Raw genomic sequence first — 17,900 nt, forward strand, 5'->3', positions numbered from 1 at the left:
GGTTCGACCCTTCAAGTCCTTTATCGACATGACTGTATTTTAGTGAATAACATCTTCGATGCATCATATATGTCTCGCGTAGTCCATTTGCCCGATTGTGAATATCAGCTAGTATTTGTTATTATATTTCCCCGGCATCTTGCCGGGCAATTACCCTTATCATTCATGATGGTTAAAACTATGGGAGAACAAAATGGTAGAATGATTGGGATGTACCCATTTCATGGCATAATCTTGGGATACGATAATGAATTCGGGTCTTCAACGGTATCAAAAACAGGGAAATGGTAGGTTTCTACCAAGACCGGGACTGCTAAATTTGCATGAATAATTACTCTATTCTCATTATAAACAATGAGCGCAGCTGCAATCTTTCTGGTTTAACCCTGTTGGGAGAATGGAAACGCCGGTACCCACGGCTCTGCTTGAGTTGTGGAAAAGCCACCAGCCCATGGCAGTAATCCAGCTGCCTCAATACCTGAACCCACAGCTGTGTCTGCGGGCTGCCATGCCCAGCCCAAGTCAGACATGAACAGCGTCTGCAGCTCTTCGAGGCTAGCCTGGCCCAATCCAAGTTCTGGATCATGCGAAGCCTCTGTTTCCACACCTTGCTGTATAGGCCCAACCCAAGGCGGATCTACCTCGGTCGTAGAATTCGGCTTTGCGCTATTCGGGGCTGAAGATGTTGCGGCCTTTTCAGGGGCGTGTCTTTCCGGAATAGACTTGCGTGCCATGCGAAATATGGACAATGGGTTCAGTACGTAGTCAGGTGCGCTTTGCACTGGGGTTCCCGGAACACTCTCACTGCTGTCAAATTAGTACTTTCACTTCGAGTTCAGATATGTGGGAGACAAACGTCTGGTCTTCTTCTCCATGAGGTTGGTAAGGATCATCGGGTATACTATTCTGGGCGACAACATCTGAGCCTATACCTGAGCGGTCAAGCATGGTTTCGGCTGCAGAGCACTGATAGGGAAAGCCTGTTAGCCGCGAACTTTAGTTTCCGGGTATTTTGGAAACTGTTTTGCTAACCAGTGAGTTAGAAATCATGCTGAGTGATCCCATCAGTTTCAAGGAGCTAATGTTACTCCGCAGGAGAGGAATAGTCTCAATTGTAATTCTTCTTGTTTCGTCGGCACGGGGGTCAAGGATCTGTGTTAAATGATAGACCATAATCCTGCTGCTGTCGTAAGTAATCGTTGGAAGCCAGGAGTCTGCCAACATGCGTGATCCGTGGCTGGCTGTCTCCCCGATGATACTCGCTAGTGACCTTGCCGCATCGAATAGAACCTGTTGTAGTTGTTTCAGAAAGTCCCGCTGTTCAGGAGGAAACTCGAACGCAGCGCGCAGCTTGTATAGAGCTGGTGCGCCTAGTCGGTACAAATCGCATATTGTCTGGTAGTGCGCGCAGTGTAAGACGCAAAGAGCACCAAGTTGCGAGCTGTCTTTTCTGATGTACATCGCATTGCGTGTGAACTGCAAGCTCGGAGGCAAGGATTCGTACCATGTACGACAATCTGCGTCCAGCATAGCGAACTCGGACTGAGGGTCCCAAGGGACCATGGCTTCATCGAGATGTTTGATGTATCTTTGTTCTAATATTAGTTGAAGCGATCGCGGTATATGGGGCAATGGGCAGTATACCTCAGAACTCTTTTACGAACCGAGACATGCCGAATGAAATATGCCATAATACCCATGTTCGGTTGGATTGCGCTAGCTTCCACGTCTTCAGGAACAAAACTCAGCCAGCTTCCAGGCTCCAGTGTTTCTGTGAGGCATGCAATCTGCTGTGTGAAATTCCGCTCATTGCAAGGTAGCTGAATTTTCATGTCCTTCTCGTCAACTAGTGTCAGCTGGTCAACTCCGCTTCCAACGAGAGCATCCAACACATAGCAACTCCACATGAGTCGCCGACGAGATTCCCTGGCAGTTATCGAAGGGCCAACATCATTATTCTGGCAGAGCAGATCTGTGTTGTATTCCAGGTTGATCTGCAAGGCTTGGGTCATGCGCGTAATGATTCCACTCAACATAAACGCATTGGCAAAGTTCGCCATGCGGATTGCATAATCGTTTAACAGTACAGCTGCCTGTCAAATGGATTTCAGTAAGACTTCTAGAAATAACAGCAAGAATGTAGACAAACCCTCAAATTCTCGATCGTGACAGTATCCAGCGAGTCGAGGATAAGACTTTGGGCAACTTTGGCCCACTCATTGCCTGCCAATAGTATAAACTTCGACGGAAGCGGTGTTACAGTCTCACTGTAGGAAAGTGCATAAAATCTGCACGAATGATCAGTGGTCACCACTCACTAGTGGGTTCAAGCCCTCACACTTACTGGGCACCAAGGGCACAAATTATATGGAGCAGGGCATTGTGTTGAAATTTTTTATCTTTCTCCAGCCTCTGTAAAAATGTAGGTCTGTGGATGAAAGCGAAGCATCGTAGAGGGTGGATATTGTTAAAGTATTCTTCGACAAGCAATCTGATTTTCCAAGGGCTGGGTAGCTGACGGGCATTTATCCTGTTGAAGTGTAAGTCGAAGCACTATCAATCTTTCCACGAATTTCTGACCAAGCGAGTGATGATATTTGCGGCTCGACGGCGTCTGTTTCCAAAGAGTGGCGATATGATGGGCATGGGGATTGCGGCATGGATTGTTTTCCAGCAGCCTGCATTGAAGTAGACTGCAATAAAGATCCAGGCGATTCGCCAGAATTTCCGTGAGGGGTGAGCGAAGTATCTTGACTGTGCTGAGGGGTGACTTCGACGCGTTCGATCCAGCTAGGCTGAGCGGATTCGGAATAAACACAAGCGAAAGCCTTATTGTGGCATCTTCGACAAGCTGGGCGTTCTCCTGAACATTTTGTTTTCGAGGCCCGACACGCTGTACAAGATCGATATGTCCGTTTTCTTTTAGAGCTTTGTCTCGCTTCTTGTGAGATTTCCTGGCCTTGATGTCTTGGTGATGTCCCATAGCCTAAGCAAACTAAGCGGAGCCTGGCACAATTACCACATTCACCCGGGCGTTCATCGCACTTGACCTATCATAGCCGAGGAATGTTAGACTGGGAACATTCTGTATGTAACTGGAGTTATCTCACTTTACGCGCCCGACAGGTTCGACAGCCTGCTTATGTTACTATCATGGCTCCAAAATCTATGTCAAAGGAACGACTTACCAAAGCGTGATCTCGATGGCTTAGATACCGCTGAACTTGAACTACTCGCCATTTTGCAGCAATATCTACTGTGTATTATCCCTGAGATGCTCGGGACGTTGTTCATTGAGAGCAAATTGATGTAAATGGAGAGTTTCGGGTCATCGGCAACACAGCGGTCGGTCGGCTGGCGATCCCACGATGTGGTGAAATAGAGGCACGCAATGACGGAATGAGAAAAAGCGGGGAACTGTGCGCTTCGCGAGGCTGTGCGGTCAGCCGCCTGGACTCAATATAATGTGGCGCATTTACACAATCGAGGGATCTTCTTAAATCTATGTGAATATATTCTACCAGGTTTGCCAATTGAAAGCTCATTATACACGCATGATGGCCCCTCTCCCATTGATAGCTGTGAGACTAGAGAAAAGGATTGGATCTATGACAAAAGAAATGTCTTTGGTAAAAGTTCAACGGTGACTAAGGCCGCTACTAAGCATTCTCACTACTGGCTTCACGTCAATTCAAATACAGAAATTCGGATGAAGCGGTATAACCGAATAAACATTTGCGTCAACTCGTCAAGGACACGAAACATTACCGTTCTTGGCAAGAGTTAACCATCGCAGTAAGCCAGAATACTTGTTTGACATCAGATTAACGGCATATCAAAGCGTCAATCTATCTTCATAAAACGCCGGAAATTTTCCAAAAATTATTTGTCGAAGCTCGGCATCATAGGGATAGTGCATTCGCGCCAATGGGAGAATTCCTGTATTCTCGAAAGCGCAACATCCCGGTGGAATTCTGCAGCTTCAAGGTTTGCGGGGTGGATCAGCCACCGTGATGCTCGCTCATGCGAGGATTTATTTCGAGAGCCTCGTAATGCTCAATGATGTTGAGACGTGTAATGCTTTCCATTAATCGCTTGTAGGTCTCTTGACTTGCTTTATCCCAGTATGACTGATTGCATACATGCATGAAACCTGCGACTTGTTCGCCTCAAAGAAACTTCGAAATCCATAGTTCTAGAATCGGCTGTTTACCTGCCCATCTATTGAGTATGGCCACCCTGAAAAGGCAGCCTTGTCATGCCTTCTGGATTTGGCTACAGCGTGGTATAACCCAATCCGCAACCCCGGGGGTAGTGATCCTTTTCTTGTTTATACCGGTGGATATTACTAGCTCTTGACTACGACCTGGACCGACGTTGAGGTTGCACGAGCAACAACCATAGCTGGTCTGGAGACTGCGACAAAAAAGTCTGTCTACTCTACCTCTACGGCCACGCGATGCTGTAATGTTTGGTCTCCGGAGGTCCATTATCTGGGAGACACATGGTATATCTATTATAATGCTGGGAAACCACCGACTTAGATGGACAGCGGCTCCATGTATTAACAGGTAATTATCCATGACTATTGCTAGTGTATGCAAATTCCTCACAGCAAGAATTTAGGTGGTTCTACTCCTTGGGACGACTTCACCTACACTGGTCAACTCACCACTAAGTGGTCCACTGATGCGTCTGTGCTGCGGTTCATGGACTACGGAAACTTCATGATGTTCTCATGCTTCCGCGGTGTGACATATCAATCTATTTGCATTCAACAGCTCGGATCCGACTATGTCTCCTTGACGGGCGATATCTATGTTATCTCCCAGCCTACCAAGTCATGGGAAATAAACGGCACGCCTGTGAACGAAGCACCTGCCGCTCTTTACTTCGGAGGAACGACCTACATATATTATTCCGCTTCGTACTGTTGGACGGCAAACTATTGTTTCGGGCTATTGACATGGGACGGCTCTACAGATCCCACTGATTCTAGCGCTTGGTCGAAGAATGATGGATGCGTTTCCTCTTCCGCGAATGGAAATTATCGCATAGGAAGCAATGGTTTCTTCCAAAGTCCAGATGCGAGTCAAACATGGATCGTTTATCATGCCACAGAGTACACCTCCGGTGCGCGCAATGACAGTAGGTATACCATGGTTCAGTTACTGTGTACTCATAGCGATGGAAGTCCAAATTTCGGCAGTCCAGTGGCTTGGACTCATGCTTATAGCGAGCCAAGCGGAGAATAAGTCTAAGGAGGCTACCATGGGTATTCCACTTACCTAGTGCTGATGTACCTGATCGTCCCTGAGGGGCTGGTTAGATAGTGATCAATAAATATGTTTGGAGCTTCCAAGTGAAATGATCAAGGTTCACTGAAATTGAAATGATTTTCAAGGTTCTTCCACCAAAACATTTCTGTTGTCGATGACAACGGTAAATCGAACGAGATTTGGAACTCATTTCTATGGCATAGTTGCTTGTTACTAAACACCCTCATGAAACCTCTCAAGGTTGGAGGAAATGGGTTGCACAAGGTTGTAGGTACGATTTGCTCGGCAACCAACATATCCTATGCCACACGCAGAGGGATATGGACGTAATGGACGCGCAACACGCTCAGTTTTCCACCACGATGAGTCTTCTTATGTATATCCAACCCAGGTTCAAAATTTTCGTTGTCTCTAATTTCCCAGCCCGGGATCTGCAAAATCTCCAATCTGACCGCTAAGACTCGTTTTCTCTAGCCACGTTCCATATTCTGTCTGTCCTAAAAAACCTGTAAATTACCAAACGGACGATGCGTCAGGCCTCACTTTCCTGACTGACTCAGGGTGGCTGGGTGCCTGAACCTATTTTGATATCACAATAGCGATCGATTCGAGTTGCGACCGTCTCCAAATCGCTTGCGATTCAAAACAACTCCCTTTCTTGTTCAGTATATAATGGAAAAGAAAGATGGTGTTCGACGCTGAGTGGGACTATTTCTCATTCAATCCTCCGGTTCCCAGGTTTGACCCGCAATGTTATCTGAAGTTCCAGCAACCCAAACAGCCATCATCCAGTATCATGGCGGAAGTTTCAAGATTACCTCGGGATTGGCAATACCCGAGCTCAAGCCGCAATATGTACTCGTACGAACCGCATCTGTGGGACTTAATCCCTGTGACTTCAAGATGCCTATGCGCTTTCCTACCCCGGTCTCTGGGACGGATATGACTTCTCAGGTCCTGTCTGTGCTCTAGGTAGCAAGGCAGCAGGTCGATTTCACATTGGAGATTGGGTTTTCGGTGCTGTTCAAGGATCTAATCAATCTGACCCGGCCTCAGGCTCTTATTGTGAGTATCTGAGGATTGATCAAGACTTTCTGTTTCGTATTCCGAAGAGAACCTCTTTCGAGGTTACACCAGCACTCTCCGGAACGGGAATTTCCACGCTTGGAGTTGCTCTATTTTGGTCGCTTCAAATTCCTGGGAGCTTAGAAGTCCCTTCTGAGACACCTGTGGACGTTCTAGTATATGGGGCCAGCAGTACTATTGGGCTTCTTGCTATTCAGAAGGTAAAGCTGTAGGTTTTCTCCGAAAATATATGAAGTGCTTTCTCCAAAAATTTAGAAGGACTCACCATGAACTGACGATTATATACCTGTGGTCACTGTGTTACAGCAACCTGCTCGCTGAAGAACTTTGATCTTGTTCGGTCCTATGGTGCCGATCTAGTTTTCGATTATAACTCTAAGTCTTGTGTACAAAATATCCGGACTGCTACAAAAAAAACCCTTCGCTATGCTCTTGATCCATTCGCCGAGGCTAAGACCCTGCTTTTATGCCAGGAGTCTATCGGTCGGACTGGTGGAAGATACTGTGCATTGGAGCAGTACTAGGGGCATCTTTGTACTCGAAAACATCTTTGTACTCGAAAAACTGTCAAGAATGAACTTGTTATGGGAGGTGCTATCTCTGGCAATGGTGTGCAGCTGCCAGAGCCATATGGCATTCCCCCACGACCGGAGATAGGGACCTGGGCTAGATCATGGTATAAAACCGTTCAACGTCTGATCGAGGATGGCGAATTGAGACCTCGCCCTGTCAAATTGCTCCCTAGGCGATTTGAAGGAATCATCGAGGGGCTGAAAATGTTGAAAGAAGGCACTGTTGCAGGCCAGAATTTAGTCGTTCTACTGGAGAACGCAGAGTAGTTTTCATAGGGCTTATGTGGGAGCTGCTCGCACTGCTTTTATGTACTCGGCGCATGCTGATAGATTAGAAAGGAAGGATTTGAATTTGACACGGAGAATTTTTGACGAGTGGGTGTAGTTCATCTCGACAGTAGACCGATTTTTATGATCCACAATCCACGCCAACTGAATCCCTAGCTCTCTATGAGGACATGTGAATGTGATGTGTATATAAATACTTTGTCCGGCTAGTCTTTTATTCCCAAAGTTTCGCTAGGCCACTCTGTCAAAACCTGTTTACTGGATTTAATTAAGAAACCGCCGGCTATATGTCGTTGAGATCTCAAAGTTTCAACTCGCCGAAGCAGTCAACACGATCCAATTATCACTCTTCCAAGACTCTTGTGAACGGTTGTAGGAATGCCGAATGCCACATCTCCTTCACAGGTCCGTCCGATGATCGGTAGACGAAGAAGTATTCCTGCAGAACTACGACCGCACTGTCCCATCTCTCAAGTGACAGTTCATGGGCGGATTCTTGAAGTTTTTGCAAAAACGAAGAATGGCAACTTCGACCCCTAGAGGCCAGGCTGCCGATGAATAAGATCCAGAGAAGAAGATCTGGCGCAGTGCTCTTGAGAGAGGCCGAGCTCGCTTGGAGGCTTTTTCGAAGAGTACTGACAAAAATATCCGCACATGGCATGCCTCCAAATCCCCTGATTCGAACCACGGTATAGATTAAGATTGCGAGTCGGAGTGTATCTTGGAATGCTGGGAGGGAGCGGTCGTGTGCCAGTGTTAATAGTTCATGGTTCAGGAGAAGCAGTCCGTCATTGTCCATGCGTGTCTGTTTCCAGGATGAGCAGCTCACATTCTCATATAATGACACAAGCTTTTTTAATGAACACAGAGATGATATAAGCTCTGGATGAAGATCCGAGGACCAGGGGGAGGTGAAGAAGCGACGTCCGACGAATGAGGGAGCGATCTCATAGTTTTCCCATAGAAAAGGGCACTCCTTGCGGACTTTGAATTCCCATTTCCATGATTTGTTTAGTTGAACTGGCTTATCGTTAATCAGGCCTCTCATGAGGTCGCAGCTGGTAAGTAGGTTAGATGAATTCAGTTCAAATCGTAGGTTTTTAAATGCGGCTGGTAGGGGGCTTACACGTATAGTATAGAAAGTGCATCGTAACCCAAATTATTCAATCCACCCAAGACATCAATGATTTTCTTGATAGCCTTTTCATGAGCGCGGACTGCCAGTATATTAGCCTCGGCTGCCTAGGGAGAGTCATCGAGTCAGCATGATCTGCATTGCGGCTTTCGTATGACCATCGGGCACCATGAAAGCCTGATTCGACTAGGTTGCGTTACCTCTACACACATGATGTGGGCAATCACCCTCAAAGTCGCTTCCGAATAGAACTCGTACGGCTTTATCAAAATCCCTTGGAGTGATTTGATTGTTTCTGATCGCAACCGAATCGCATCTTGTGTCGAGCTCTGGATCATTTGAGGCGGTGCACCACTAACATAATGCACGGTGGCCCGATGAAAGGCACTTGTAGAGAGGAGGATTTGGACTAAAGCTGGATGATTGAGGGCCATTCGCAAATATCGAAATGTGATCTGGCTATCGCCCAAAGGGAAGCATAATTTTGTGGCATGAACTTGATCTATGGCATTATTTATTAGCTACACGGTCTGATAACACATCCCTAGCTCTATGAAGAGAAGCATATCTGTTAAAAGATCTGAATTCACTTACAGTGTTGAAGGTATAACGACATACTTTGGTTAGTAGGGCGAGAGAGGTAGGGGAATGCCATCGAAATGCATGCCTCGAGAGACTGACACAAGACTGGTGGCTTAGCAGTTAAGGAGCGGTCATTTTGAGAATTGCGACTACTTCGAGAATCATTGGAGATATAGTCGCTGACCGTCTCAGACTGTGGAGAATCACACCGCACTGGCTGCTTTTGCATCGACGATTTCAAGCTTCGCATCTGTGATTCTTTCTTCAAACGGTGATGCCTCGTCCTGATGAACGCCTGTTTCTCTCGGGAGGCATCTCGATCCTTCGGGTCCTCCTCCTGGGCGTTGATCCAGAGGAAATCTGCTGCTGGGGGATTTTTTTCATCCGGCTTTGCTTTTGTCGTTGGTTGTGGTCGTGTGGCATTCACACGAACAATCTGGTAGTTCGCCTTGGTCGACATCTTGATTAGTTATGGATTTCTGGGAAGAAAATTGTGACGCCACAGCCTCGTCTGAATTGAATGATGTCGGTAGAGGTTTTATATGAACTCTCATTAAGACTGAATAGTAGAATAACGGGGCTGACCTTGGGGCTGATAAAGCTGCGTCCAGCCTCTCGGTGATCGCGCGCTTCGATTGGCCATTGTGACCTTGTGCGACCCTGCCAGGATCGACCGGGGTCGGGGTCGCCGACCTGGACGCAGATTATTGGCCATTTTCTGTGGGGTGGTGAATGGTTTCAGGCAATAAAGGAGGTGATCAATGAGCTGGTGCAGATTGTTGTTCCATGGGTCTAACAGCCTTGACTCAGGAATGGGAAGTTCTTCTAGGATATAGCTCTCTTCAGTATCATTGGTCCCGTCAACCAACGGTCCGTCAGCCTTATCCAAGTGACTCGGAGAGACAGAATTGTTAGAAATGTCCGGCGAAATTTTCTGCCTAACTTTGATTGTAATTTGAATCTCAACCAGCGAAGTTTTTGACTAAAATATTACTCTGTAGCAGCATCTGAAACTGTACTGTAGGTAGTTCAGCTTTTTATGGATTCGCACACCTTCGCCAGTCACGTGCCGATTGGCCCTCCACCCCGCGGAGACCATTGAGTATTGACTATTGTCATATACCACGAACCAAGGCTTTAGCCCGCTCATCGTCTCAAGATGGCTGGGACTAGCTATGGGGGCTCAGCTTCTGATCAGAAGCTGCCAAAGAACACACCCTCGCCAGGTAATGGAGCAGATAGCGATGAGGAGGAGTTTCACGATGCGCGGTTCCCGCCCGAAGAAGAAGCTGTAAGTCGACCTTGAGTGATAGCCGGGAAGGGGACTAACTCTCATAATGACTATAGCGACTGCTGAAAGAAGCCCAAGATATTAAACAAGAGGCAAACCAGCTTTTTAGTTCTGCATGCTACGACCAGGCCATCTCCTCCTACGACCGCGCTCTCTCGTCCTGCCCCAACTACCTCGACTACGACGTTGCCGTTCTCCGGAGCAATATTGCTGCTTGCTACTTGAAACTTGAGGATTGGAAGGCTGCAATCGATGCGGCGACAGCATCTCTCGATCGCCTGGAAAAGATCATCCCTACACCTCCCGCCCATAACGAGCAACGAGACGGGCAACAATCGAATGACGCAAAAGCCAGCACACAGGAGAGCGGAGAAGTTGTTGAGTTGTCTGCGACAGATCCAGATGCAGAGGAGAAACAGCTGGCACTGTTGAAAGAACTCGACACGCAGCGTACAAATGTGCTGCGCATTCGAGCCAAATCCCTCATGCGACGTGCCAAGGCCAAATCCAATCTCGGCGGCTGGGCCAACCTGCAGGGCGCAATCGAGGACTATCAGGCTTTGAATACAATGGAAACCCTCCCATCCGACGAGAAGCGCATCGTACAGAAGGCGCTGCGGGAGCTTCCTTCCCGAGTCAACGAGGCGAAGGACAAGGAAATTGGGGAGATGATGTCCAAAATGAAAGATGTAAGTTGAGTTTTTCTTCATTCTCTGGAGTACATTGAGGCTAATTTTGAATGAATCTAGCTGGGCAACGGAATCTTGAAGCCGTTTGGTCTGTCCACAGATAACTTCAACTTTGTCCAGGATCCTAAAACCGGCGGCTATTCCATGAACTTTCAATCATGATGAACTCAAATAGGTCCTGGAAAGTTCAAGGACTTCTCTCCATTCACTTCCTTCTTGATGGAGAATGATACAACCTCTACGGGACGTGCTCGGTCGTTTAACTGGATCTTCGGATCAAGGAATCGAACAAGCCAGATGCAAAGCAAAGCGACAAACTGGCGGTGTTGCGAACCGCTTGGACTCCTGCGAGGTTGAATCGTTTCTCAGGCATTCCTCGTGTAGAACATGTGTACGACTGGCAGACTGGCAGACAGCCGTAATAGCGGGCTCGAAAGATGCACTTATCATTGGCTTTGACAACCGAAGGTTGATGTACATAGTCGACGTGAGTGGATTTAGACTTCCAAGAACGTCGAGAAAAGCCAGAACTAGCGCTTCCAGCCCACCTATGTTCATATTCTTCGACAGCATAAATGAATACACTATAGAACATATTTCCTACTGAGATAATCCCCCCAGGCATCATTTCAACTGGATTTGTATAGAACAAGGCATAACGTGCATAATTGACGATGACTACCCGATTCGGCTAGTGCACGCATAATATCTCATCCTCACCGCCGTCGTCATCACCAAAAACAAAACGAAGCCTACAGAGCTCCTTTCTTTCGCAACCCAGTGCTTCCGACCAAACACGACTCGAGTGCACCATTTCCTACTAGTCACTAATTGCATATCCGTCTATCGAATCCTTGTCATCTGTGCTATCAACATTCTGCAATATCTGCGCTCAACCCACTCCATGGACCGGTAGCCTCAACGCCCCGCATACAACCCATTTCACCCAAAGCACGCCAGGTGCAAAGGGCCGGCTTGATTCCACTACAATGTCATTCACGGCCTCGGCTGCGACCGCCTTATTTACAATCCTTGCCGATGACTCCGACGATGACGATGGAGGCAGGCGTTGGGGAGACCAGACAAAGTCGCGTGATTTGTACACTCAGTTCGTGATCAGTTTCGCGCTGGGACTCGGCGCATTCATATCGTTCTGTGTAGGTTGGACTTGTATTTTCAATTACTCATGTTTTGTCGCTAACCCTGATTTCACGTAAAGGTCCTGAGACCAAAATGGACGGAGCTCTATGCCGCACGGAGGCGACAACGTTGCGCCGCTTCGGGGCTACCAGAGCTGCCGGATAGCTTCTTCGGATGGATACCGGTACTCTATCGGATTACGGAAGAGGAAGTCCTGCACTCTGCAGGTCTGGACGCATACGTGGTGAGTAGAATATTTCCGATACTGGCATTCATCACACCAGCAGTATTATGCTAACCGGACCCTGTGGCCCCATAGTTCCTCTCGTTCTTCAAATTCGCGATCAGGCTACTACTGTTCATCTTTGTCTTTGCTGTTACCGTGATCCTTCCGCTTCACTTGAAATATACAGGCCAGTCCGGTTTTCCGGGGTGGGATGATATGGATCCACCAAATAACCAGACTATGAGCGCGATCGGTCTACTGGGCAAGGAAAAGGACAAGGACAAGCTTGTGACCGACCCTGGATATATCTGGATCTACGTTTTATTCCCCTATATCTTCAGCGGTATGGCTTTCTACCTGCTCCTCCGGGAGACAAACCAAATCATCCGCACTCGACAGACGTATCTCGGAAATCAGACTACTACTACTGACCGCACCGTTCGCTTGTCCGGGGTTCCTCAAGACTTGACCAGCGAAGACATGATCAAAGATTTCGTGGAGGGACTCCGTGTGGGCAAGGTGGAGTCCGTCACACTGTGCCGAAAATGGGGTGAACTGGACCGCCTGATTGATGAACGGATGGAAATTCTCCGGCAATTGGAACGCGCTTGGACTAAACACCTCGGATACAAACGCCCTCGGAGGGATGGGAATACATTGCCCCTGACCCATCAACCCCCATATACCAGAGCCCGGTTACGTCTGGAGGAGGATGACGAGACATCTCAATTGCTAGACGGCGCTGACCACGAACATGTTTCGGGATATCTCCACGAGCGACCAAAAGTTCGTATCTGGTACGGTCCCTTCAAATTGCGTTTCCGTATGATCGATGCAATCGACTACTTCGAGGAGAAGTTGCGCAAAATCGACGAGCAAATCACTTCCGCCCGCGAGAAAGAGTATCCTCCAACGGAGATCGCCTTTGTGACTATGGAATCCATTGCAGCTTCTCAAATGCTGGTCCAGGCCACTCTTGACCCGCATCCCATGCAAATGTTTGCTCGGCTTGCTCCCGCGCCAGCGGATGTCGTCTGGAAAAATACCTATCTCTCTCGTACTCGGCGAATGACACAGTCCTGGCTCATCACCGCTGTGATTGGTTTCCTCACTATCTTTTGGTCCGTTCTTCTGGTTCCAATCGCGACTTTGCTGCAACTGGATACACTGCACAAGATTATACCGTCTCTCGCGGAGACATTGGCCGAGCATCCCATTCTCAAATCTTTGGTTTCGACTGGTCTGCCGACTTTGGCCTTCTCCCTGTTGACGGTCGCTGTTCCGTATCTCTATGATTGTAAGTGTCCTCCGTTGTTATAACCAGTTTTTTAGCGAATCTTGGAACCCTAATGAGGTATACAGGGCTCTCAAAGAACCAAGGCATGATGTCTCGTGGCGACGTTGAACTTTCTGTCATCTCGAAGAACTTTTTCTTTTCCTTCTTTAACCTGTTCCTCCTGTTCACCGTTTTCGGTACCGCGACCACCTTCTACAGTTTCTGGGAGCGCCTGCGCGATGCATTCAAAGATGCCACCACGATCGCCTTTGCCCTTGCAACATCCTTGGAGGGGTTCACGGGCTTCTATGTTAATCTCTTGGTTCTCCAAGGACTGGGTCTTTTCCCCTTCCGACTGTTAGAATTTGGCAGCGTCGCATTATACCCCTTGCAGTTCTTCCGCGCTCGAACTCCCCGCGAATACGCGGAGCTTGCCACGCCGCCAAAATTCAGTTACGGCTTCTCTATTCCCCAGACCATCTTGGCTCTGATCATTTGCATCGTCTACAGTGTTTTCCCCAGCTCGTGGTTGATTTGTCTATTCGGTTTGGTTTACTTTTCGTTCGGCCAGTTCATCTACAAGTATCAACTCTTGTATGCTATGGACCACCAGCAACACTCAACCGGTCGTGCATGGCCGATGATCTGTAACCGGCTGTTTGTCGGCCTGGTGGTGTATCATCTGGCCATGATTGGAGTACTCGCCTTACGTGGCGCGATCACTCGTTCATTGCTCCTCGTCCCTCTCCTGGGCTTCACCATGTGGTTCTCCTACTGGTTTTCACGAACCTATGAACCACTGATGAAGTTCATCGCGCTCAAGAGTATCAATCGTGACCAGCCTGGCGGTGGAGAGGTCTCGCCATCGTCTTCCTCCACTTTCTCCCCATCAACAGGCATGGATCGTGATGCGCTCCCGATCCGAATCGGTAGCCAGGAGCTTGGTTTGCGGTTGAAGAAGTACGTCAATCCGAGCTTGATCCTGCCTCTGCATGATGCCTGGCTTCCTGGTCGCAGCCCTGACCAGATCAACGGTGCATCTCCGCCTGCACATCCAGACCTCGCGGATATTGTCTCCATTTGAGTGAAGTGACCTTCCTCACCCACGTCCCTGGATATACCTTGTCAATCTCTCTTGTTCATTACTCGTTGTTGAGCTCGGTCTGATTCTCCCCGTTTCGGATTCTTAATGATATACGACCTTGATACCTCTCTTGTATCTATTTCCTGCGCTTGTTCCTGTGGATAGATCGTTCCTCTCTTTTTTACATTGTGTACTTAATATTGTTGCCGTTGTATTTTACGTCCTTTGGTACATACACTGCTAGATACCAAGCCAATCCATTCGTTTCATCTCAATCAGCTCTTACTGAGGCTGGGCCATTACTGTTGCAACAACAAAGTTGCTGGCCGGTGTAGCGGACCCAATTAGTTCGACGTGTGATTGGATCACCGGATCTCTAGGTAACTAATTTGGGTCATAGTTAAGTGTTCGATATCTGATTTACTAAGCTCAGGCTCTTCAGGACCTCCATCTGTGCCCACAATTGCTATAAGACCGGCGATTCGAAGAATCTGGGCTGTCATTTGTCGATTTTTGGAGGACGATGAAGTATCTGTTTCACTTGAAAGGAAAGACCTCGGCTAAAGGAAGCTCACTTGATAGTACAAAGTTCTTCAAATTCATCAATAGTTCAAGTAAAATCACAGTAAGGCAGTGCTATAAATGCAAGGATCTGTTTGTATCGGAGCCTCGCCCCAATAAATGCATCGTATCGACTACTCGTCGATCAACCGTCAGGTATCCCAGTTCCAATCGTCGCCGTGTGCCAGGCTCTAGGTTTCCGACCTCCATGTTGCCGGTTATGCATGTGCTAATCATTAGGCAATCGTAGCGGGTCTTGTGGGACTGTAGTTCTCCTTCCCAGTTCCCATAACTTCCGATATTCTAAGCACCAGTCTCGACCATTCAAGACTGCGCAATAACCTTCTTCAACGCAGCAGCATCCTTGGGCACAAACCGCACCTTATACTTCTGCGGGATAGCGACCAAACTAGCCGGGTCCGAGTTACCTCGCACAGGATGCCAGTCCGTGTTGTCATGGGGCTCAATGCGGAAACTGTTGAGCGTCCGCATGAAGACCAGGTACAGTTCACGATTTGCCAGGAGAGAACCTGCGCACATGCGGTATCCGAGGCCGTATGTGAAAATTGGCGCATCGGGTTGTTCGAGCCAGCGCTCTGGTCGGAACTCCTCGGGGTCGGTCCATACATCGGGGTCTATGGGTTTGTTAGGCTGGTGGTTAAAGGGGAGATGTGTGTTGGTAGTAGCTTACCCATATTGCATGCCCACGCATTCAGGAAAAAGACGGTTCCCTTGGGGATGACGACGCCTTCGTAAGTAATGTCTCGGATGGAAGTGCGAGGAAGAGCTAGACGAAGCACGGTGAAGTAGCTTTGTGTTTTTGTTAGGTTGGATTCGCTGTTGTTTGGTACAAGGGTTACACTCACCGAAGACACTCCCTGACCAGGGCTGCGACATAAGCACATTTCTGATCATCGTCGGCCGAACACATAGGCTCATTCTTTCCGTACATCTCTTGGATAGCCTTGGCAGCCTTATCTTGCACATCAGGCCGAGTCGAGAGAAGACCAATACTCCAAGCCACCAAGGTGGTAACGGTGTCCAGACCACCAGAAAGCATAGTCAAGCTGATAGACGTAAGCTCCTCGGTATTCAACTTAGCCTCCTTGTCCAGAATAACATTCGCCTGAATACAAGGTTTATGGATACCCTTCTCCATCCGATCTTCCAAATCCCGGTTCAGAGCTCCAAGGTATCTATCACGGCGCGCACGCATCTCAGCAGCCTTCTTCGAATTTGTGCTGAATGGGTTCAACCGCAAGAGAGGAATGTAATCCTGCAGGTTACCAGTGGTGCTTCGGAACTTGCTAATTTCCTCTTCGACTTCGGTGATTTCATCGAATAGATCTTCCTCTTGTGATGCGATGCGGACGCCCCAATTGAGAGTCAGGGCCAGACTGAGACTCAGTCGTTGAATCATTGGCATCGGGTCGACAGGGGTCTTGCCGCCATTGCCGTAGCGGTAGAGTTCCTCCACGAATGCTTTGGATTCGACATCCAGATGGGAGACGTAACTTTCAACAGATGGGCGATTGAGAGCAGAGGCGGCACCCTTGCGGCGGCGCTTCAATGAGTCGCTGTATGGAGAGGTTCCGATGGTTGTACCGGCGGTGTTGGAGACGATCTACCCCGAGTTCCACGTCAGCATATATACAGGTTACATCAAGAAGGTCTTTCTTTACTCACCTTGTGGAAAGTATAAAATTCCGGTCGCGAGCTCAAAGCCTGAGCATTCTGACCGAACAACACCTTCGCAGACGCAGCCGAGTTGACCACGACGACAGGAATATTACCCAACTGAATCTGATAAACAGCACCAAACTTCTTCGACCATGTCCGATACTGCTCCGCCGCGTTGACCCTGATTTGAGCCAAATTTCCAATGAGTGGAAGACCAGTAGGTCCTTTGAGACCCTTTACTCGGGCTGAAGACCGAACGAACTCGTTCAAGATGACGTATAGAATAGGAACCAGAATAGCGGCTACTCCGAGGGAGTGCAATGGGTATTGAATAATCCTACCCTGTAGCGAAGCGAGTGCCGTTGCGATAGCCATGGTGCAGATTGAGAAGATGCCCTTGGCGATACATTCAAAACCAAAGGAGGTAGGTAGTTGGACATCAGGCCCAGGGATATAAAGGAATGCCAGGGTGCCCAGCTATGGGCCTGAGGGCGCAGGATTTCCGTACTCCTTCTGGGGATGGGTCACATTTAGATGGAACTAGCCAAACAAACACTGCTGATTGGTACTAGGCACTACCATCCAGGATGGACTGGTGCAGTTGGTCAAGTTGGTTACCCCACACTTCATCCCCAGAACATCGACTTCATCCTAGACCGAGTTTCCGCACGCGGAGATGTTCCGCACTCTGGCTATCCCCGGAAAGTTGGCGCTCCAATGATATACTCTTAATTACAGTCTATAAGATATCCATGAATAACGTGTTGTTGTTGATTTTAAGCAATATTGTTTTATCATGTCATAGATCTGATTGTATTGTCAAACCTCGCCTTGTCCGAATGATTGGCTCAAAATGGAAGCCCGGATTTCACCTCGGAGGAATCTAATGCGATGATGTTCTATCGTACTTTGTTTTTCTACTTTAATTGCTTTATTGAAGTCAGTTTGTAAACGTCCTCTTCTATCCCCAAACTTACATACATGACGCAAAGAGCGTTGTGAAACTGAGAT

At 48.1% G+C, this 17,900-nt stretch overlaps 6 protein-coding genes across 6 annotated transcripts; 3 read left to right on the plus strand and 3 right to left on the minus strand.

Annotated features, from left to right (window-relative positions):
* Positions 1-380: 380 nt before the first annotated feature.
* On the minus strand, positions 381-2,684 carry N7473_006508 (fungal specific transcription factor domain-containing protein; the record flags this gene model as incomplete). Its single annotated transcript, XM_057152448.1, has 7 exons — positions 381-807; positions 857-966; positions 1,033-1,588; positions 1,645-2,093; positions 2,150-2,288; positions 2,345-2,530; positions 2,581-2,684. The coding sequence occupies 7 exons, from the start codon at positions 2,682-2,684 to the stop codon at positions 381-383; spliced, it is 1,971 nt and encodes a 656-aa protein (XP_057010253.1).
* Positions 2,685-4,581: 1,897 nt separating this feature from the next.
* N7473_006509 (uncharacterized protein) lies at positions 4,582-5,292 on the plus strand (the record flags this gene model as incomplete). The annotated part of the gene is made up of 3 exons (XM_057152449.1): positions 4,582-4,596; positions 4,620-5,148; positions 5,186-5,292. 3 exons carry the CDS (start codon positions 4,582-4,584, stop codon positions 5,290-5,292), a joined length of 651 nt encoding a protein of 216 aa, XP_057010254.1.
* A 2,276-nt stretch (positions 5,293-7,568) lies between these two features.
* On the minus strand, positions 7,569-9,402 carry N7473_006510 (uncharacterized protein; the record flags this gene model as incomplete). The annotated part of the gene is made up of 4 exons (XM_057152450.1): positions 7,569-8,283; positions 8,352-8,467; positions 8,561-8,862; positions 8,955-9,402. 4 exons carry the CDS (start codon positions 9,400-9,402, stop codon positions 7,569-7,571), a joined length of 1,581 nt encoding a protein of 526 aa, XP_057010255.1.
* Positions 9,403-9,907: 505 nt separating this feature from the next.
* On the plus strand, positions 9,908-11,518 carry N7473_006511 (uncharacterized protein). The gene is made up of 3 exons (XM_057152451.1): positions 9,908-10,233; positions 10,290-10,922; positions 10,983-11,518. Exons 1-3 carry the CDS (start codon positions 10,102-10,104, stop codon positions 11,082-11,084), a joined length of 867 nt encoding a protein of 288 aa, XP_057010256.1. The 5' UTR covers positions 9,908-10,101; the 3' UTR covers positions 11,085-11,518.
* Positions 11,519-11,911: 393 nt separating this feature from the next.
* N7473_006512 (putative DUF221 domain protein) lies at positions 11,912-14,648 on the plus strand (the record flags this gene model as incomplete). The annotated part of the gene is made up of 4 exons (XM_057152452.1): positions 11,912-12,079; positions 12,142-12,306; positions 12,382-13,585; positions 13,651-14,648. 4 exons carry the CDS (start codon positions 11,912-11,914, stop codon positions 14,646-14,648), a joined length of 2,535 nt encoding a protein of 844 aa, XP_057010257.1.
* An 885-nt stretch (positions 14,649-15,533) lies between these two features.
* On the minus strand, positions 15,534-17,264 carry N7473_006513 (cytochrome P450; the record flags this gene model as incomplete). The annotated part of the gene is made up of 4 exons (XM_057152453.1): positions 15,534-15,844; positions 15,901-16,019; positions 16,076-16,833; positions 16,896-17,264. The coding sequence occupies 4 exons, from the start codon at positions 17,262-17,264 to the stop codon at positions 15,534-15,536; spliced, it is 1,557 nt and encodes a 518-aa protein (XP_057010258.1).
* Positions 17,265-17,900: the final 636 nt, after the last annotated feature.

Source organism: Penicillium subrubescens, assembly GCF_028828155.1.
Source record: "Penicillium subrubescens strain IBT 31985 chromosome Unknown utg000004l_segment0_segment0, whole genome shotgun sequence".
NCBI lineage: Eukaryota > Fungi > Ascomycota > Eurotiomycetes > Eurotiales > Aspergillaceae > Penicillium > Penicillium subrubescens.